The sequence below is a fragment of the Medicago sativa genome, chromosome 6 (assembly GCF_051527215.1).
Source record: "Medicago sativa cultivar Bolivia chromosome 6, Bolivia_mono, whole genome shotgun sequence".
Classification (NCBI taxonomy): domain Eukaryota; kingdom Viridiplantae; phylum Streptophyta; class Magnoliopsida; order Fabales; family Fabaceae; genus Medicago; species Medicago sativa.
In genome coordinates this window covers 95906322-95928086 of record NC_140754.1, presented here as the reverse complement: position 1 = coordinate 95928086, position 21765 = coordinate 95906322, and the positions used below count along the sequence as shown (strand labels likewise).

The window sequence follows — 21765 nt, the reverse complement described above, 5'->3', positions numbered from 1 at the left end:
AAGCGTGTTATGACTATTTTGCATTATCGTATTTAAATAAACTGTAAAAAAAATGCAACCCAATACCTCTAGAACACTAGTTAAAAACTTTTTTTTTTTTTTTTGACAAAACTAGTTAAAGACTTAAACCCTATACCTTAAAGTCTTAAACTCATCAACTTATTTAATCCCTTAACTTAACCCCAAAGACAAATTTCCACATAAGCAAAATTTACCACCCTTCATTCATAAATTCTAACACAACATAACATATCTCCAACGCAAATCCCTTTTCTTCATCATCTCCACTCTTTATAACCATACCAGATTCATCAACGCCCAGATTCGTTCATCATCACCATCACTGCGTTTTGTTTTCCCTAACTGAAACAACAACAGGTGAGCAGCAACGATGGTGATTTGATTAAAAGCTATGTTCTTTGAAAATGTTACATTTTTTAAAAATTGCTTATGTGGACGTTTAATTCTCGGTCGGTGGATCAATCAAACTTCACTGCTCTCAAAACTAGGGTTCATAGGTGTATTATCCAGACTTATTTTGAAACGAAATTGATCAATTACTTGATTTATATTATTGTTCATGAAACATTTACTGTAAAATTAGATTTGAATTCGGAAAGAAACATGACATAATGAATGTAAGTAATCATGTTTGCTGTCATAAGTACCTTTTTTGGACCGGGCACATCAATTTTAAATGTTCACGAAAAATTACAATAGTTCATGACTTACATGACCGATTCGTTACGAATAGAAAAATTAAAAGACTAATTTGTTACAATCATCTTACTCCGCAAGAGTTATTTGACCATTATTATATTATTTAAAGAAAAATGTTCTATGTTTTTTTCTTCCAATTTTGTAATTGCTTATTTTCTTGTTATGTTATATTGAAGAATTTAATTCCATTTATCTTGTTCCTTTTTAAAGGTTAATGATTCGAGATAAAATGAAGAGAAGAAGTCACTCTGAAAAAGAAGAAAGTGAAGATAGACTAAGTGACTTACCCGACTGTGTTCTTATTTACATTTTGTCATTTTTGAAAACCGAAAACACTGTTCAAACTTGCATTTTGTCCACCAGATGGAAACATCTCTGGAAACGTATTCCTAAGCTTTTGTTGCGTTCCTCAACTTTATTCCGTTTGGAGGACGAGAAATTTTTGACATTCGTGTCTAAGATTTTGACTCTTCGTGATAACTCAGCTGCACTGCATATTCTTGATTTTGAGTGTGATACTGATCATGAGTCTGAACTGGTCCCAAAAATTTTAAATTACGTTCGTTCCCTTAATACCCAAATCCAACAATTAGGAATCTCTATTACTCGTGATAGTGATCTCCTTATGCCATGTGTGTCTTCATGTCTGGTTCTTACATCTCTGATGCTTTCGGTTTACCACATTCGTCATGTTGTTTATCCTGAGACAATAATATTTCCGAAATCTCTGAATTTGCCAGCGTTAACTAGCTTGGGTCTAGTTGGTTTTACCTTCTGCGGTGATGAAAATGGTTGTGCTGAGCCCTTTTCGGCCTTTACCAAGTTGAATAACTTGCTCATTAAGGATTTTATTATTAAGGATGCACAAATCCTCAGGATATCAAGTGCGACACTAGACAGTTTATCTATGACTCATAATTTATTCAACATCGACAAAATCAAGCTAGCTGCTCCGAATCTTTGCACCTTTACTTTTAATGGTACTCTTGATCAGAAAATATATGAGAGTGGATTTTCTTCTGTTAAAGAAGTAAACAATGGTACTCCTGATCAGAAAATATATGGGAGTGGATTTTCTTCTGTTAAAGAAGTAAACATTGATGCAAAAATGTTTTCAGAATTCGACAAGTCTCCTATGATTCTATTATGCTGGCTGCTAGACCTTGCTAACTTAGAATCATTAACAGTCACTTCAAAAACTCTTCAGCTACCTTGGCATGATTTGCGGCTTTATTTTACATTCATCTCAAGTTTCTTTATTTTATTTCTAACTTTTTTTGTTTTGAAATCTACTGACTTGCATATCTGATCCTAATTCACCCTCATTCCTTAATGCTTAGATTCTCTCCTTAGTTCCCGATTTATTGGAGGTTAAGCTTCCTTCTTTGTGTAACTTGAAGTCGATGGAAATAAAATTGGAGCCACTTGAAGATCACGAATATTTATTGGATTTTGTGAAAGAAGCCATGTTAAAGAAAGCTGCTGCTAAGTCACGCAAAGAAGCTTCCAAGTTACGAAAAGCATTTAAAGCGGGTTTGCGACCACCTTCCGTACCTGATGGAATAGTGGACTTCTTGCTTCAAAACTCACAGTCAGCCAAAGTTAACATCACATCAGATTATTAGTGCTCGTTGGAGAGTTTATCTAACGTAATGTATGTTATTCTTTATAGTTGATCTTGGATTATCTTAATTATTTGCTATATAGTTTATTTGTGATTTGTTTAGTCAAATGACCATACATTGATGAGCAGAACTGTTGATTAATAATAGGAAGCCAAGTAAACTTCAAACCGTAAAGAAGGCCGTGATTTAGTGGCTTTTGTTCTGTTTGTTTGCGAGTCATTATGATCCAATTTTAAAACAAAGCGCAATAAAGGCACTATTGTTTTAGTTAATTTTGAGTTTCCTTTGTTGTAGTTGAGTGATATGCTTTTGATGCATGCTGCCTAGAGTCTATTTGGAAAACATATTATTAGATTGAGGTTGTCAATCACTCATTCAAAAATGCATTTTTTGGAAATATCATCAATAGACGAACTTGTGTGCAAATATCCGGATGTTTTGGATTGTGAAAGATATGAAAATTTCAGAATCCAGTGACATGTTTTTCCTGTTTTTGAATTTTAACGTTGAATGTAATGAATTAGTTTAGGTCGTCTTTATGTGTAGTGGTTGCTTTCATCTCTGGAAAGCTTTGCGTATATGTTCCGTAAGTAGTATATCATATTAGTGTTCATTCTTTTCAGGGTCATTTTTTTTGCTGCATGAAATGGGTGAATTGATGGCTAGACAGCTGCTGGTTATGGTTGAATTGTTTGATAGCTGTGAGGAAGACGACATTATAACTTTTGGCTCTCAGCCATTGACAGAGATAAGAAATGTTTGTCTAAGTTTGTTTAGTCAGGTTCAAGCATCCATCAAGTAGCAACTTGTTTGGTAAATTTTAATATTTTTAGAGCTGATACTATACCATCCATTCAGTAAACTTAGCACAACTACTGATACTGTAACTAATTACATGATGATCACATTTTTTTTTTTTGGAACAATTTAAAGCACAAATCAAAATGGACCGAAAATATTTACAAGGGACAACAGTTATGAGAAGTTTTCACCTATTGAATGAGGTTAAATATTTTCTCAGTCTTGCTTTTTTTTTTTTTTTTTAACAAGCATGTCTTTGGTTTCTTTATAAGAAATAAATATGGAGAACTAATTTTATTCCTTGTTTGTGTTAGCTTCAAGTCGATATTAAAGAACAAATGATTAACGCAAGGAAAACAATTTTTGGAAAACAATGACATTCAACAGCTTTTATTTTTTTCTCTAAATTTTTGGTCCCTATAAATATACAAACTTTTCGTTTTAGTCCCTATAAAATTTTCCTTCAATTTTTTGTCCCTATAAAATTTTCAATCACTACTTTTGGTCCCTATTTTTAAGTTAATTTTTGTATTTTTTTAATGAAATTGTGCAGAAATGTGTAAAATATTGTAAAAAAAATTCCCCCAAAAAATTAGATTTTTTTAACAAAACATAAATTAATTATGAATTTTTAACCGTCAAACATATAAAAATTCATATTAAATTCATGTTATGTTAAAAAATTCTAATTTTTTTTTTGGGAGAGATTCTTATAATATAATGAATTTTTTTGCAAAGTTTTATTCAAAAATATGCATTCTACATATGAGTTTACTTTAAAAGAGGGACTAATATGCATTCTACGTATGAGTTTACTTTAAAAGAGGGACTAAAAGTGAAGATGAAAATTTTTTGAGGGACCAAAAGTTTTTTTGAGGGAAGAGGGACTAAAAGTTGATGAAAAATTTTAGACGGACTAAAAGGAAAAGTTGGTATATTTATAGGGATCAAAAACATATTTAACCCTTTATAAATTAATAAGTAAAATCAATGAACACACATTTTTTTTCTTCCTTTTGAATAACAATTGTTAGTAATAATTTTGTTAGATATATTTTACCCATTCATTCAGGTTTAAACCCAATATCTCTATAATCTCTCTTCGCTTAACTCAAACCAGTTGAACTATCTAACCCCAAATAAATTAATAAACTAAAATTGAAATGAGTCGGACCGACCCATTACCTCACACGGGTTGAGTCAGATACAGGAATGTGTATACTATATTTTTTTGAAGGAATTAATGTGTATACTACTACTCCGACTGTCTCAAATTGTATGACGTTTTGAACATTTAATACGTATTAAGAAATATAATTAATTTTGTGTGGGAAAAAATATTATGAGTTGTTTTACAGAATTGTCCTTAACAAATGGTATGAGAAAGATAAATTAAAAAATTGAAAAAAGATTGAGTAATAAATAGTTAAGAATATAATAGAAAAAGTAATATTAATGTTTCATTGCTATAAAACGACATATAATTTGAGACAATTTTTTTCTTTTCAAAACGACGTACAACCTGGGACGAAGGGAGTATTGCGTAGTCTAATTTTAAATCAATCAGATAAATTCAACCATTTAATATAGTCAATGTCATCGTGAGTTTAGCTCAATTGGTAAGAACAATGCATATTTATGCAGGGTCCTGGATTCGAACCATGGACACCCCACTTCTCCACGTTTAATTGTGTGAGCTCTAATTCCCTCGATCTTTGGGGCACTAAAGAGATTAACTACTAATAATTTTTTTTCTTCATATAAATATAATCTTTGGGGCACTAAAGAGATTAACTCTTTCTTTTTTGTTTTTTTGAAGGAAGATTAACTCTTTCTTAATTCTACTAATAATGTTTTTTTCTTCATATAAATATAAAATAAACCACGATATTGCAACCACACAAAAGGAGCTAACCACCGCAGACGTCACATACTCACAGCTCAACAACGAGGTATTTCTCATTCCTCCATTCAATTTCATGTTTATACCTTTTCTCTAAATTAACAAATTAATCATTTTTTAAGTTTTATTTTTTATGTTTTATTATTACCCTCTTAGAACTAGGGTTCACATGTGCATATTAAAGCTTATTTTGAAACGAAATTGATCAATTACTTGATTTATAGTGTTTATATGATTGTAACTAAGTAATCATGTTTGCTGTCATAAACATTTTTTTTGGACCGGTAACATCAATTTTAAATGGTAACGGTAACGATAAGGTAAAGCATGTTTTAGCGAAGTTGAATGAAAAATGGTAACAATGTAAATAGTCTATGACTTACACGACCAATTCGTTACAAAAAGAAAAAGTTAGAAGACTAATTTGTTACAAACATCTTACTTAAAGGACCCCATGAGTTATTAAAAGAAAACTGTTTTAGGTTTTCTTTCCCCAATTTTGTAATTGTTTATTTTCTTGTTATGTTATATCCAATGTAATTCCATATATCTTGTTCCTATTTTTAGCTTAATGATTTGAGAAAAGATGAAGAGAAGAAGTGACTCCGAAAACGAAAAAAGTGAAGACAGACTAAGTGACTTACCCGACTGCCTTCTTGTTTACATTTTGTCATTTTTGAGAATCGAATACGCTGTTCGAACTTGCATTTTGTCCACCAGATGGAAACATCTTTGGAAACGTATTCCAGAACTTTTTTTGCATTCCTCAACTTTATTCCGTGGAAAAGAAAAGCAATTTTTCACATTCGTGTCTAAGATTTTGACTCTTCGTGATAACTCAGCTCCATTGCACATTCTTGATTTTGAGTGCGATAGCGATTACGAGTCTGAACTGGTCCAAAAAATTTTAAATTACGCACGTTCCCATAATACACAAATCCAACAATTAGGAATCTCTATTTCTCATGATAGTGATCTCCTTATGCCATGTGTGTCTTCATGTCGGGCTCTTAAATCTCTGACGCTTTCGATTTACAACATCCATGGTTGCATTTTTCCTGATACAGTAATATTTCCGAAATATCTGAATTTGCCAGCGTTAACCAGCTTGGATCTAACCGGTTTCACCTTCTGCGGTGATGAAAACCGTTGTGCTGAGCCCTTTTCAGCCTTTACCAAGTTGAATAGCTTGATCATTAGTCGTTGTATGGTTAAGGATGCACAAATCCTCAGGATATCAAGTGAGACACTAGACAATTTATATTTGTATGAGAATTTATTCAACTTTGACAAAATCGAGCTAGCTGCTCCGAGTCTCTGTACCTTTACTTTTTATGGTACTCCTAAACAGAAAATATGTGGGAGTGGATTTTCTTCCGTTAAAGAAGTAAACATTGATGCACAAATGTTTTCAAAATTAGACAAGTCTCCTATGATTCTATTCAGCTGGTTGCTAGACCTTGCTAACGTTAAATCATTGACAGTTTCTTCAACTACTCTTCAGGTACCTCGGCATGATTTGAGGCTTTGTTTTACATTCATCTTAAGATTCTTTATTATTATCATAATCATAACTGATCCTAATTCACCCTCATTCCTTAATGCTTAGATTCTCTCATTAGTTCCCGATTTATTGGAGGTTAAGCTTCCTTCTTTGTGTAACTTGAAGTCAATGGAAATAAAATTGGAGCCACTTGAAGATCACGAATATTTATTGGATTTTGTGAAAGAAGCCATGTTAAAGAAAGCTGCTGCTAAGTCACGCAAAGAAGCTTCCAAGTTACGAAAAGCATTTAAAGCGGGTTTACAACCACCTTCCATACCTGATGGAATAGTGGACTTCTTGCTTCAAAACTCACCGTCAGCCAAAGTTAACATCACATCAGATTATTAGTGCTCGTTGGAGAGTTTATCAAACGTAATGTATGTTATTCTTTATAGTTGATTGTGGATTATCTTAATTATTTGCTATATAGTTTATTTGTGATTTGTTTAGTCAAATGACCATACATTGATGAGCAGAACTGTTGATTAATAATAGGAAGCCAAGTAAACTTCAAACCGTAAAGAAGGCCGTGATTTAGTGGCTTTTGTTCTGTTTGTTTGCGAGTCATTATGATCCAATTTTAAAACAAAGCGCAATAAAGGCACTATTGTTTTAGTTAATTTTGAGTTTCCTTTGTTGTAGTTGAGTGATATGCTTTTGATGCATGCTGCCTAGAGTCTATTTGGAAAACATATTATTAGATTGAGGTTGTTAATCACTCAATCAAACATGCATTTTTTGGAAATATCATCAATAGACGAACTTGTGTGCCAAATATCCAGATGTTTTGGATTGTGAAAGATATGAAAATTTCAGAATCCAGTGATATGTTTTACCTGTTAATGCACATGAAGATGACCTATAAAGACTTACTAGTTCAAACCTCCGTTTTTGAATTTCAATATTGAACGTAATGAATTAGTTTAGGTCGTCTTTATGTGTAGTGGTTGCATTCATCTCCGGAAAGCTTTGCGTTTATGTTCCGTAAGTAGTATATCATATAAGTGTTCATTCTTTTCAGGGTCATTTTTCATTGCTGCATGAAATGGGTGAATTGATGGCTAGACAGCTGCTTGTTATGGTTGAAATGGCATGTGGATCAACTCCCGACTATTTGATAACTGTGAGGAAGACGACATTATAACATTTTTGCCTCTCAGCCATTGACAGAGATAAGAAATGTTTGTCTAAGTTTGTTTAGTCAGGTTCAAGTATCCGTCAAGTAATAAGTAGCTATTTGTTTGGTAAATTTTAATATTTTTAGAGTTGATACCATTCATTCAGTAAACATAGGTACAACTACTAATATTTGTCATGCAGAATAATGAAGTTTTGTGATTTTGTTAAAAGCAAATGACTATTTGTGATGCAGACACTGTGTCATGAAGTCTATGTCTGTATTAGCATATTTGGAAGTGAAAATGTAGCAAAAGTATTATTTGGTGGTATATGTATATCATTTTTACATTACACAAGTTGAAGTTGATTGGCTTAGAAATTAGGATAGTGGTGTATATATATTTTTTTCTGAAGAAAAATTTATTGAATAAAGTTCAAACTAGTTAATGCACAAGAGTTTAGGCGTGGGTTGTTTGTAGCCTGCACAAGAGTTTAGGTGCAGGCTACAAACAACCCACACCTAATCAATTAACTTACTCATACAAGTTTTTCTTCTTTGAACTACAACCAGTGGCGGATCTCTTCAGAGACCTGCGGGGACCACAGCATCCCCCAAATTCGCCTTATATACCATATTAGATGAACTTTATCACTAAGATTGTGACTGCTGCAGTGGAAAGGGGGTGCCATAATATGCTATTGGTTGCTGGTTCGACACCCTCAGCGCTTCTTTTTTATCTTTTTTACATATTTAACTTATACTTTTACATTTTACCTCAGCGCTTCTTTTTTATCTTTTTTACATATTTAACTTATACTTTTACATTTTACAAATTGTATTAAAAAAAAATCGTTTATGATGGGATGGAATCGAACCACATTTTGTTACATTAAAACAACTCATACCACTAAATCAGTTATTAATTACTACTATTTCTTTAAACCATTTAATATATATTACATAGAATTTTGGCACCCCCAACAAATTAAGTCAAAGATCCGCCACTGACTACAACTTTCATTGGCAAAAAAAAAATAATCTGGTAAATATATTAAACTCCACCATCTTCAAGATTTTTGTATCCATTAATGATTATTGATTTCAAATGCCACTTTTAACTCTCAATTGTTCCAATCTGTTATGAGACACACAACAAAAGGTAAAGTACATTTGGTACCAAGTCATTTTTTTGATGGTGATTTTATTACAAGACATTTTTGTGTTTGTTGTCATGTATGTATCCTAAGTAAGTATGTATTGATTAAAAAATACTCCTTAAATCTTGAACAATTGTTTGTGAAAAGTAAACATATTATGTTTTTTTTTTCTTGGTTACTAAACATATTATGGTTTAATGTGTTGTTTGCTGTTGCATGTTGTCTTCAGTTTGATGTTTCAAAATTATTACCAATTTGCTTAACACAAACATTTTCAACAATATGTTTTTCGATTAAAAAAAACATGAAAATGTTTAACACAAAGTCCAAAGTCTAATTTAATAAGAATGTTTATAAAAATTTATTTATATTTACTTAAATAGATCCGTAGGTCTAAAAGACTTCTTTGTAGCTTGACTTTTTTACTCAAACCTTGTGCATCAACCACTTGCGTTAGACCTGGTGGTCACACCTTTTTTATATAAATAATACATTTTATAAATTTTTTTTTGGATACATGTATAAAATTTATTTTGTTTTTTAATATTATCCTAAACTCTTAATTAGCAATGTCAATATACAATTTGTATGAAATTATTCAAATGGAATATAAAAGAAGCATGTTACAATAACTTGGAACATACACACGTGAAATGTGACAAACACATTGCATGGTACCATTGTAATGTTTTTGGAGTCTAAAAAACTATAAATAACAACCAATCCCTCTCTTCTCTATTTTAAGCTTGTGTTTTAAAACATTCTCTCTCTCTCTCTCTCTCTCTCTCTCTCTCTCTCTCTCTCATTATCAAATATTAGATATAGAAAATAAAGAATAGAGAGAGAAACAGAAAATGACATAGAAATAGGCTCAAATTCAATGAATGAAGAATTTCTCCTTGTGTTTTTGTGATGTAAGAATCAAAGAAGAATTGTTTCAAAGAATAACAGAAAAAAGTGTCATTCACAATATCAATGCCTTCCTTAGACTCTCTTGATTCCTTCCTCTTTTCTCTCAGCTCAAAATTCTCTTCTCCTTTTGGATTTTTCATTCAAATTCAGGTAGGTTTTCCATTTCTGCATTGCTCTCTCTCTTTTTCATATTCAACTTTCTTTGTTTTTTTGTCACATGTTTTAATTTCATATTTCAACCCTTTTTTTGCAATTCCATATGTAAAACTGAAACCTTTATATATGCATACAATGTATATATGTCATGTAAACATACATACATACATACATACATACATACACACACACACACACACATATATATGGGTTATGATAGAAGACACATTTTATGAAGGTGTCTTTTATCAAGTTACTCTATGAGCATTTGCGAAAAGACACCAACTTACTTTTAGGAAGGTGTCTTTTATCAAAGTTATAACTAAAAAGTGAAAATCACACCTTAAGGTGTGACTTGATAAAAGACACCACCAAAGGGTGGCTTGTAACATAACCCTATATATATATATATATATATATATATATATATATATATATATATATATATATATATATATATATATGTATGTATGTATGTATGTATGTATGTATGTATGTATGTATGTATGTATGTATGTATGTATGTATGTATGTATGTATGTATGTATGTATGTATGTATGTATGTATGTATGTATGTGTGTATGTATGTATGTATGTGTGTATGTATGTACGTGTGGATGTATGTATGAAATTTAAAACCTAGACGTGTTTCAGTGGTAAGAGTTTGATTTAATAATCTCAAGGAACAAAGTTTAAATCCTCTAAGGAACGATCGTAAAATAACTATTAGTGTCACTTTAATAAATGTAGCTTCCCCAATTTTCAATTAAAGTACATATAAAACAAGGTCATTTTTGTTGGTATATCAAGTACGAATAAGAGTTTCACATTGGATGGAAAAGTGGAAGTTGAACAATATACAAGTGAAAGGATCCATATATTTAATGTCTTAAAATATTAGGTTAAGATGCGATGTCTAATTCCATTTGTGTAGTTGCTCAAAACTTAATGTGTTTGTCCCCATAATCTGAATTTTATGTTCAATGTGCAGGGATGTATCATTTGCTTAGTCTTAGCTTTTGGGTGGGCTTCAGCTGCTTGTGTCAGGTACTCATTGATTATGAAGCACTGACACAGACACAAACACATACATCATACACGACACTGAGACTCCGTAATAGTTTAAGAAAACAAAAGTGATTGGATGTAACCACATGTCTCGACGTTAAACACCAACACATGTCGGACATGCCCTAAATCCGAGGTGTTGGTGCTAAATAGTGCATTGATGTCAAACAAAGTTAAGAAACTTCTAATTGTTGTGTCCATAAGAATTTTGAGGCACTTTTTTGTCTTATAGGAAAAGAGAGATAAGAAGAATAAGGAGAAGTATGCAGAATGGAAATAGCTTTGCTTTCATTTGTCATGATATCAATGAACTTGAGCATTCCAATCAGGTCAATTTGCCAAAAGTAACAGTAATTATGCCTCTAAAGGGGTTTGGTGAACACAATCTCCATAATTGGAGGACTCAGGTATAGAGCACACACCACTATAACATTAAATATTGCATGAATTCTTCAGCAAAAATATCAGAAAAAAAGATAACAATGTTTGATTTTTTATGCAGTTAACATCTCTATATGGTGGTCCTCTAGAATTTATTTTAGTTGTAGAAAGTACAGAAGATCCTGCTTACCATGCTGTATCAAGATTACTATCAGAATTTGAGGTGCAAGTGAAATTCATCTTGAAGCTTGATTTCCCTTTAATCACTCTATTTCAGTTTTGGAATTCTCATAAATTAATAATCTTTTATATATGCAGGGTTCTGTAGAGGCTAGGGTAATTGTAGCTGGTTTGTCAACAACTTGTAGTCAAAAAATTCACAATCAATTGGTACACCTTTTTATTGCATATATTTTTTCTATTATTTTCAAACAATTTACGGTCATACTATATATGAAACCTGGTTTTTTTCTTGCTTATATGTAATTGAAGTTAATATCATATTGATGTTCTACATGTTGTTATCATAGCTGTATCATTTATGGTTATCAGTATCTTACAATACATTCGAGTCGTATCTCGATTTGAATCTAGATTTCTTGCGATTCATAATAAATTTTCAATTCAAGATTAGGAAAATAGGTTTTCCGATTCGCGATTTGAATCTAGGTTCAATATGGTAAGTGTGTCATATGTAGAACACTTGTTAAGCAAAGATATCTATGTTGTATCTACTGTTACTTGATGTCCAAGTATTTTCATTCCTGTTGATTAATTGCTTTGTCATTTCTTGATGCATTTGACCAACTATCTTAGTCTTACAATAGTATTGGCAATTGAGCAGGTTGGAGTGGAGACCATGGATAAAGACAGCAAATATGTATTGTTTTTGGATGATGATGTGAGCCTACATCCTGGATCAATTGGTGCACTCGCTCGTGAGATGGAAAGAAATCCTGAGGTATGCCTTAAAAATTCGAAATCCGGATTGGCCGCAGTCAATAATTCCACACAGTCAGCACATCGATGGCAATTAGATCGAAATCAGACAGTCCAACTCGCTTATCAAAGAAAAAAAACAGTCCAACTCCACTGAATGCGTGAATGCATGATATTTCCGACTGCAGACAATCCGAATTTAAAAACATGTGTAGACGTTATTTGAAATATTTATGGTTCTACTAGCCTATAATTATTTGATTACACTCATATACTTTTATGATGCTCAACAGATATTTATACAAACTGGATATCCTCTTGATTTACCATCTGGAAGTTTAGGGAGTTATTGCATCTATGAATACCATATGGTACACACCTACCTCTAGATTTATGTCTCTCTAATGATCATGGTTATCAGCGTTTATGATACATCCGATCCATATCTCGATTCCATACTCAATTCATACATGTATTTGGACATGAATCTTATCTTGAATATCAATTTATTATGGTGAATTCCATTATTGACAGTGTCTTATGATTCATAATAAGATTCAGAAAAAAGTAATCCAATTCACGATTTCAATCTCGATTTGATAACCATGATCTTGATGGCTACTATAAATTATACTTATTCAACTCATTTGTTCATATCTGATGATTTTTTTTTTGTTCCACAGCCTTGTTCAATAGGATTTGCCACTGGTGGAAAAACCTTCTTTTTGTGGGGAGGTTGCATGATGGCAAGTAGCTTCTACCTTTTTTCTTTTTCTTTGGTTTATAAAAATACTTGCATTCTAACTATTCATTTTTTCTACAGATGCATGCTGAAGACTTTATGCAAGATAATTGTGGTGTAGTCTCAGAACTTCGAAATGGTGGATATTCTGATGACATGACTCTTGCAGCCATAGCTGGTGAGTAATTGATACTGTTAAAACTTTTATATTAACTACTTTGTGAGCATCATATAACAACTATATCAGCATTTCTCATTGAAAATAACGAGTGTTCAAATATAAAGATACCGCGATCACTTTACAGTCGGAGACTTTGGCAAAATTGGCCAAACTCCGTGATCAAATATGTGTGTACTTTGTTTGCATTTTTTCGTATTTATCATATAGGTCTAGATTCATTTCTGTTTATTATCCTTTACAGGAGCTCATAAAAAGCTAATTTCTTCTCCTCCGGTCGCTGTCTTTCCTCATCCGCTTGCAACTGATCTTAATTTTGGAAGGTTTGTTGTAACCATCATTCATCTGTAAACTAAAGTTTCATTCTGCATCATCTGTTAATTAGTTCTACATGTACAGGTACTGGAATTATTTGAGGAAACAAACATTTGTTTTGGAGTCGTACACAACGAAAGTTAACCGTGTGATGAACCGCGCACTATTCACCGTTCACTGTTATTTGTCATGGGGGTTTGTATTGCCATACATTATGGCGATGGTTCATGTTGCAGCAGCACTACAGTTTCACTATAAGGGTTACTCAGTCGAGGAAATGGCCTACACTTCTGGTGGTGAGAATACTACTTTTTCTTTTTAGGTAGGTTGTTAGTGTTTGAACTAGACCGTAGTATTTAAACACATATTGTAATACGTAACTCTAAACTTGAACAACAGAAAATCATAGTAGTCATTCTGTAAATGGAGACGTAGACACAATTGGCCGAACTCAGTGATCAAAACTTGCGTATTCTTTATTTGTGTTTTTCGTATTTGCTTTCTTTTGAACCGGGATGTTGTGCTATCAGATACCTAAGATTCAGGAATAACATGCACTTATCTTGTTACCTACTCTATCCTAGGTTTTACAGTTTTCCTTCTCTCAGGGTTATCACTGGTGTACTTTCTAGCCATATGCACTCTTCTTGAACTTCTTTCAATGTGGAACTTGACAAGGATAGAAGTTCAGCTTTGCAACATGTTGTCCCCAGAGGAACCTCCTCTTTCTATTGTTAACTATAACTGGTGTCTTGTAAGTATTTCTTCAAGTTCTTAATCCAAAATAATAAGTCTTTTATCCAAGCTTGTGTAATAATTTGAAGTTAATGATATGTCTTTGCATGTTAAAAAGCTGATTAGAAAAACCAAAATTTTGAATTGGAAGAAGTTAGAATTTTAAAATAAGAGAAGAAACTGAAGCATGATACATGGACACAACAAGGATTGACATCAACACGTTGATCTAAAAGATCAAGTTGCCATGCCTTGTTTGGATAAACTACTTATTTGCAGCTTATAGCATAAGCGGTTATCATGATAAACACTTGCGAACACACAATTTCTATAGCAAAAGATAAAATAAGATAAAATTGTTTTGATATAAGATATCTTAGAGAATATATGAAAATAAGCTAAAAACAACTTATAAACATGTGATAAGTTGTTTTCATAAGTTCTCTTAAACAGACTCAAACTTATGACAGACTCAAACTTATGACATTAGATAAGTTCAAATAAGCTAATCCAAATAGACCCTCAATATGAAATAGAGAAAGTGATGCATGAATTTGAGTGAATATATGTTGGACAAATATTATAATATGTTAATATATGAATTTGTGTGAGTATATGCCAATATATGAGAAATACACATTTACTAGGTGGTAAGCTAAGTGATTCTTTTCTTCTTTAATTTTTTCTTGAGCAGGTATTCATTGCTATGTTGGTGGATAACTTTCTATACCCTATATCTGCAATTCGTTCTCATTTCTCTCAATCTATTAATTGGTCTGGTATTATATACCATTTGAAAAATGGAAAAATCTGCAAGGTAAGTTGGTCAAGGTTTAGTAAAAATTATGAGAATGTTTGAATATACACTTCAATTAAACGCTTACCAATAAGTACTTATCAGATAAGAGCTTACTTATAAGTTTTTTCTACAATCAAAGAGAGAATGTAGGTAAACTCTGCATACGTTGAAAACAACTTATAACAATAAACTATTTGGCAGAACTTATAACAAGTTCAAAAAAGCTCATGTTATGAAGACATCATAAGTTATTCATGTACTTTTGCAATCCTTTTTCTCATCTAGAGTTTTTTGTTTTGTATTTTCTTCAGATAGATAGGACTCAACCAAACAAGGATATGGCTCCAGTTTTCACAGACTTGGCTGGAAAACTTTTACATGGAAGAAAAGGGTTTCCTTCAAAAGGACCACTCCTCAGTTCATTGTCCAAGAAATACACGGAATGGCGTCAACCAAAGAGATCTGAATAACTAAAAAAAATGCTTAATTTAACAAAATCGTTTTTGGAATACAAAGGCTTAAGTGAGTTGGGTTTCGAAGGCTCGTCAGGGCCAGGACCAAGGCAGACCTCAAGGAGCATACAATATCTGTCTAGTGTCACTCCTATCTCCCACATGGTTGATCGATTCTTTAGTTAGGTAGAATCCTAGTTACATATTTTTGTTATTAAATTCCAATATATATGGTAATTCATCTTGTAGAAAATTTTGTAATTGTAACAATTCAACTCTGTAATTCATGTATAACAATCAAGAACCACTAAATGTACATACAGATACAGTCAATGATTCACATTCAATTGTATGATTCCATTTTTCTGTTCACATAAGCTTCTTGTATGGCTTTTACCTAAACAGTACATTTGTTAAGTTTAAACAATTATAAGACAACATGCTATTGCATGGATAATCATATGTTCAAAACGAAGTACTTGGGAATGACAAGATTAACCTCCACTTTCAAACGGTAACATCTTAACTACTGTCTACTGAAGATAAATGATCAGAGAAGGAGCGCAAAAATGAGGGGCAACAAGAAATAGAATATTGGAATTGTCGAATCACAAATTTCTTGAACATTACAAACCAGCCAATGCTGCTTAGAAACTGCGAACGTACAAATGAATCCAAAATATTTATAGAGTTCCTTTGAGGCAAACGTACTTTTGGACTGAAAGTTAGGTTTGCAATGGAAATCCAAGTATAGTATTAGCTATTGCTCCAAGTCTCCAATGTAGAAGTCGTCAATCATGTCAAAGACTCGAGTTGCATGTTGTGGCCTGCAATGTAAGAGGCAGAGGAGTTATTATAAAGGTATTATGGACTTAACGGTCAAAAAAAAATACATACAGAAGACTAAATACAAATGAAGCGATCCAACATGAGATTAAGCTTTGTTAAAAAGAAGTTTCACATTATTGCAATATGATTAAAGTGTTTTATTATAAGTTATGTGCTAACTGCTACCTCTGTTCCTTGTTCTGCAATATTAGTTAAAGGATTATTGACAAAACAGTAGTTAATGTTGGCATTGAACTTTGAAAACGACACAAATGGGAAGAATTTTTTCAACAAAAGTGACAGTGAAAACGGTTCAAATTGTTTGTCAGAAAATAGAACTGATGAGTTTATGACCATAAAAATTCATAAGATTGGCTGCATGTGAAAGATAAACATGACGAGGAAGAACACATTATTTTGAAGACTGATACCTCACCTGAAGGAGGCACAATGACGCTTATTTGTAGACTTGAGGTCATATAGCATGATAATATATTATCAACCAAAAACCAATTTTTATGTCTGACTAGATAGCTTCATTAGATTATTAGAAGATCATTATAACATTTTCAAATAACAAGAAAATGTGATGAGGTTAGAAGATGATACTATAGTTATATTTAATTTTATATACAAATTATTAAACACAATTATTTGTTCATTCTGACCTAATGGTTTAGGTTTGAGATGATTGATCTGACATACAAAATATGATCCTAACTTTTCAGGTAGTTTTCAAAAGAATCTTTCACAACTTTGGAAACTTATACTTCTTTCCGGGTTGCGTGTAACATCAGTATTTCATAAGAACAACGAAGGCATGCTTAATCCCGTTAATAAATACCCAAGAAGGAAGCATGAAATACTTTGTTGGGAAAAATGAGAAAACATATTCAGTAAGAAAAATATAACAGGTAAATTCAGAAATAATTCTTCATCACAGAAAAGGTACATAAGGAATATACCCGAAAAATCCTTCAGTTGAATCATCTCCAGCATGTGCTAGAATGGCATCACCACCTGGATGTTCCTCCACATATGAGGTGACATCATATACCTACAGTGAGTTGAAACCCAAAAGAATAAAGCTCTGGATCAATTACAAAGGAAAAAGTGAAAAATCATAGCATTGGGATTTGCCTTATTTGAGCTTATCTACTAGCATACGTACTTGTATGATATGTCCATAAACTATTTACATCTCATTTCCATGATAGCTTATTAAAACAACTTATACGAAAACAATTTGACTTTATTTAACCTTTGCTGTAGAAAATAGCTTACACATAAGCACTTAAATGATAAGCGTTTATGCTATAAGCACTTAGTTAAACTGTTTATCCAAACAGGGCCTTAACGCTGAACAGAAGATTTGATATGGAAATACTATTTGGTTTTAAGCCAAAGGAATAGTACATTAAAAAGGCGCATAAAATATCATACCTTGTTCTTGATGATTATCCAGCAATCTGTTCTTGTGTTATGCAACGTGACTTCAGTTTTACTATAAGACTTTGATGTCTGCAAGCAAAATACAGTATAAAAACATGATACAAATTGGATAAAAAAAATTATAGCACGACTAAAAAGCTCAAAAATCAAGGTTGAGACACATTTCCTTGTGTAAAATTTCTTTTAGGCAAAAGGTAACACAATATATTATGTTCACAAATATTTAAGCCCAGCTCACACATATTTACTTCCGGTCCAATAAACCATTTCACAATTGCTAGTTCTGTGAAACGAAGCTATGGCAAGTGAATTTTCATGTTACCAAACTAACTTAAGGCTTGTATAATCATTGTTTAAAAAACCGAATCAGACATCGAACTGGTGAGACATCTCGGTCATGGTTCAACTATCTTAAATTGCTCGAGCCGAGACGGAAACTGCAATCGAACTACCAAAGTAACAGGACCGTAGTAAAGGCCAGTTTAAGGCTCAACTGTCAGTTCGGTTTTAAAACACCGCGTACAATACTAGAAAAGTGTGAGTGACAGTTTTCCTTCTAAATACCAAGGAGGTCCTATCTAACATCAGGCAAGTGTAAAGCTAAAAAAGATGGTCGTTCCACTCAATAAGCGAGGATCTGCAGAATAGCAGCCCCAAAGTTACTTCTCACTAGCACCCCTAAATTTCAAAATGGTAAACTCTAATCCTTACTCGTTCAATCTCATCATTATGATAGATCTGATTTAAAGGCCTCCTATAAGTTACGCCTTTGCTTTTAAGAGTGTGCTCAACGCAAACAAGAAACAAGTATGAAAAATATCATACCATGTCAAAAAGGAGAATCTACCAAGATAATCATTAACACTCCTTTTTTAACACGCTCTCTATTGTTGGGTTGAAATCTCATCTTAGCCTCTAGAAAGCACATGTACAACGTGGTACAGAAGAATTGGCACAGAAGAATTGTACGATATATACAACAATTTTTTTAGAATTTTTAGAATCCAACACAATTATAATACAATAAATAAAGTGTCAATCACTAATTTAGTCCCTAAAATTGTGGTTATAAGTGAATTTGGTTCCTGAAATTAATATAATTTCAAAATAATTTCTTTAACAAACTTCGGTCACATTAGTCCTTCGGTATTAATTTTATAGTCAAAATTGATCGACTCAAACAGACTAATATGATCAAAGATTTTCAATTTAACAGACCATTTTAGAGTTTCATTAATTTGTGGGGCCGAACGCCACGGCACCTACGATTTTGGGAATATATTGGTGATCCACTAATTTAGAAAAAACTAATACAAAACCACAAATGAGTTAGTTTCACCTAGATCCAAAATGTAGTTCTATAAATTATACCATTCGTTGGTAAAACAAAAGTAGTAACACAAATAGAAAATCACACTATTCAACTTAATGGTTCTATGATCAATGAAATTGTAGACCTACCAGCAAAATAAAACATTAAAAATAAAGACAGAAAAAGATCTCAGCTATCAATTGAATAAGACTTTGTTTGGATAAACAATTTATTTTGCATCTTAAAGCATAAGTGCTTATCATATAAGCGCTAAATAAGCTATTTATATAACACAAATAAAAATAAAGTCAAATTGTTTTTGTATAATCTATAAGCTGTTTTTATAAGTTATCCTAAAAAATGTTAATTACAGTTGGTGTAGGATCCACTTTATATAGCGATCCTAACTAAACTAACACATTTTAACTATAATTTGTAACTAATACTAACCAACATTTAACTACTTTTAACAAACTCTAACAATATCTATCAATTCACTAATTATATCAAACAAGCGTCGCAAGTGCTTATACCAGTAGTAAAACTTAAATGAGCTTAATTAATATGCTCTGTCAGTGGATGCATGTGTAAAGTAATTGTACACTGACAGAGTATATTAATTAAATTCAACTTAAATTAGTCAATCCAAACAGACCCTAATACCTTATCAGTGTTTGAGCTGGAACCAGTTTTCCCCTTTTGTCCTGAGAAAGATGCAAACAAAGCATATAAACATAAACATGCATACATGAATCAAAATTTCATTATTATAATATAATAATCAGAAGAATGTGACAAAAAAAGGGTACTAACCAGATTTGTGAAGTTTTGGGTTGAAAAGAAGAAAAGCAATGAAAACACCAAGAAGCAATGCAAGTGCAATTAGCAATACCATTTTGATAAAGTTTGAAACTTTAATGCTTATATCAATCTGAAACACAGAAAAAAATTAAAGGGAATACAAAATTCAATCATATTCATAATAACAAGTAGCAATTATAGAGAGAGAAGATTTTTTTTTTTTTTTTCACTTACCAGTGATCAATGAAGTTAGGAACATATAGAAGAACAAACACAACAACGTTTGAAAATGTCAGGATTTATTCATTAATGGTGAATGAGATGTCGTGAGTCAAAACAAGTACTAAGATTGTGATTTGTGAGAGTGTTGGGCTGGGCTGTAAAATACAGATATGACATAGAATTGCTCTTCTCACATACTCCATATATTTGCTAATTTCCGTTCTGCATGAGTTAACTCACGCTGAAAAATACACATACGTCAGTTAACTCACGTTGAAAATGCATTGCATGAGTTAACTCATGCTCGGATATTTGACGGGAGTGAGAAAAAACAGATGGGGGAAGAGCAATTACCATATGACATGGGTTTGCGCCGCTCATGTTGGGCTTGTAAGAATTTCTAACTAAGGCCCAACAATATCTTGTCTTTTTCTTGAAAATAAGTTAGATTTTGATCGTGTATAAGTTTGAGACACTAAAGCGTGTGCTCATCTTTAAGTCAGAAGTTCAAATTCTTGGCACAAGTTATTATGCATAAGGATATATATATGCACCATGCATAAGCCAATCTGAACCATTAGATCAAGGACAGGTGTTATAATCTGATGCTTCAGCCCAAATATATCATAACCGTCGGATTTTGTACACGTGTTTTAATCTTATGCTTTCTGCTTGCTACAACGTTTCTTCCCTTTCCAGATCGAGAATTTCACCGTTTCCATATTCCGTCGCCGGCGCAATCAAGATTCTCACCGGTTTCTTGCCATTCCGACGTGATTCTCAGCGTCGCTTGCTTCTTCGACGTGATTCTTCCCTTATTCATCCTTCTATTCGACGTTATTCACCCTTACTCGCTTTCTCTATCTTGATTCTTCCGATTCAGAAATCCATCGCCGGCACCGCTATTCTCACTGTTTCTCGAATCTGCAACTTGATTCTTAGCCGTGATTATTCACTCCGACGTGATTCTCATCTTTCTCTGCGACGTATTACTCACCTTCTCCGACGTTATTCACTCCGACGTAATTATCCGGCGAGTTATTCTCTTAATTCGATTTATTCTATTAATTCGATGCAATCTGTGAAAATTACTGTTGAATATACAAAATTACTGTTGAATCATTGAATCGAAAACTGATTCTATAAAATTGAAGTAAAGGATCATTGAATTGAAAATTGATGCTATAAAACTTAAGCTATAAAACTCAAGTAAACTGAATTGTACTAGATTGAATCATTGCCAATTGTTTTGGAGTAATCATCAGTTTTAACTCATTCAATCTGTGATGTTTTTATCTGTGATATTTAACTCATTCAATCTGAGATAAAATCACAGATTTGAATCATTCAACCTGTGATGTTGTTATTTCAATGTGAATATTCAATATGTGATGTTTTTATCTCAATGTGAATATTCAATCTGTGATTTATTAGCTCAATGCTATAAAACTGATGATTACTCACCAAAACCATATCCACAGGCCAATGGTTTTGGAGTATAACTTACCAAAACCATATCCACAGGCCAATGGTTTTACATACAAAGCTTATGGTTGAATCATTGAAAATTACTGTTAAAACTTCAGAAGTAAACTGATGC

The 21765-nt window shown here is 32.4% G+C and overlaps 4 protein-coding genes across 6 annotated transcripts; 3 read left to right on the top strand and 1 right to left on the bottom strand.

Annotated features, from left to right (window-relative positions):
- Positions 1 to 257: 257 nt before the first annotated feature.
- On the top strand, positions 258 to 3355 carry LOC146918538 (F-box/LRR-repeat protein At4g14103-like). Its single transcript, XM_085720179.1, has 4 exons — positions 258 to 378; positions 931 to 1927; positions 2061 to 2374; positions 2969 to 3355. The coding sequence occupies exons 2-3, from the start codon at positions 935 to 937 to the stop codon at positions 2343 to 2345; spliced, it is 1278 nt and encodes a 425-aa protein (XP_085576305.1). The 5' UTR covers positions 258 to 378; positions 931 to 934; the 3' UTR covers positions 2346 to 2374; positions 2969 to 3355.
- An 855-nt stretch (positions 3356 to 4210) lies between these two features.
- On the top strand, positions 4211 to 7982 carry LOC146918537 (putative F-box/FBD/LRR-repeat protein At1g78760). Of its 2 annotated transcripts, XM_085720177.1 has the most exons (4): positions 4211 to 5098; positions 5617 to 6553; positions 6659 to 6972; positions 7617 to 7982. In XM_085720177.1, exons 2-3 carry the CDS (start codon positions 5636 to 5638, stop codon positions 6941 to 6943), a joined length of 1203 nt encoding a protein of 400 aa, XP_085576303.1. In that variant the 5' UTR covers positions 4211 to 5098; positions 5617 to 5635; the 3' UTR covers positions 6944 to 6972; positions 7617 to 7982. The 2 variants fall into 2 exon arrangements, with proteins under 2 accessions (XP_085576303.1, XP_085576304.1); XM_085720178.1 differs by lacking the exon at positions 4211 to 5098 and having other exon boundaries at positions 5168 to 6553.
- A 1632-nt stretch (positions 7983 to 9614) lies between these two features.
- On the top strand, positions 9615 to 15927 carry LOC146918536 (uncharacterized). Of its 2 annotated transcripts, none has more exons than XM_085720175.1 (14): positions 9615 to 9934; positions 10933 to 10988; positions 11242 to 11416; positions 11512 to 11613; positions 11709 to 11780; positions 12235 to 12351; positions 12623 to 12700; positions 13013 to 13075; positions 13153 to 13249; positions 13494 to 13572; positions 13649 to 13860; positions 14173 to 14318; positions 14994 to 15116; positions 15410 to 15927. In XM_085720175.1, exons 1-14 carry the CDS (start codon positions 9848 to 9850, stop codon positions 15566 to 15568), a joined length of 1566 nt encoding a protein of 521 aa, XP_085576301.1. In that variant the 5' UTR covers positions 9615 to 9847; the 3' UTR covers positions 15569 to 15927. The 2 variants fall into 2 exon arrangements, with proteins under 2 accessions (XP_085576301.1, XP_085576300.1); XM_085720174.1 differs by having other exon boundaries at positions 14149 to 14318.
- Positions 15868 to 20313, bottom strand: CB5LP (cytochrome B5-like protein). The gene is made up of 6 exons (XM_085720176.1): positions 20178 to 20313; positions 19956 to 20073; positions 19806 to 19846; positions 17822 to 17899; positions 17344 to 17435; positions 15868 to 16377 (listed from the first exon to the last, which is right to left on the bottom strand). Exons 2-6 carry the CDS (start codon positions 20035 to 20037, stop codon positions 16311 to 16313), a joined length of 360 nt encoding a protein of 119 aa, XP_085576302.1. The 5' UTR covers positions 20038 to 20073; positions 20178 to 20313; the 3' UTR covers positions 15868 to 16310.
- Positions 20314 to 21765: the final 1452 nt, after the last annotated feature.

Coding starts and splice junctions, on each gene's coding strand:
- CB5LP (XM_085720176.1), bottom strand. CDS start 20,037: ATGGTATTGCTAATTGCACTTGCATTGCTTCTTGGTGTTTTCATTGCT. Junction 17,436..17,821: donor GGATAATCATCAAGAACAAG/GTATGATATTTT, acceptor AACTCACTGTAG/GTATATGATGTCACCTCATA. Junction 16,378..17,343: donor TCAACTGAAGGATTTTTCGG/GTATATTCCTTA, acceptor CTTACATTGCAG/GCCACAACATGCAACTCGAG.
- LOC146918537 (XM_085720177.1), top strand. CDS start 5,636: ATGAAGAGAAGAAGTGACTCCGAAAACGAAAAAAGTGAAGACAGACTA. Junction 6,554..6,658: donor TTTCTTCAACTACTCTTCAG/GTACCTCGGCAT, acceptor CTTAATGCTTAG/ATTCTCTCATTAGTTCCCGA.
- LOC146918538 (XM_085720179.1), top strand. CDS start 935: ATGATTCGAGATAAAATGAAGAGAAGAAGTCACTCTGAAAAAGAAGAA. Junction 1,928..2,060: donor TCACTTCAAAAACTCTTCAG/CTACCTTGGCAT, acceptor CTTAATGCTTAG/ATTCTCTCCTTAGTTCCCGA.
- LOC146918536 (XM_085720174.1), top strand. CDS start 9,848: ATGCCTTCCTTAGACTCTCTTGATTCCTTCCTCTTTTCTCTCAGCTCA. Junction 13,076..13,152: donor TGTGGGGAGGTTGCATGATG/GCAAGTAGCTTC, acceptor TTTTTTCTACAG/ATGCATGCTGAAGACTTTAT. Junction 13,573..13,648: donor ACTGATCTTAATTTTGGAAG/GTTTGTTGTAAC, acceptor CTACATGTACAG/GTACTGGAATTATTTGAGGA.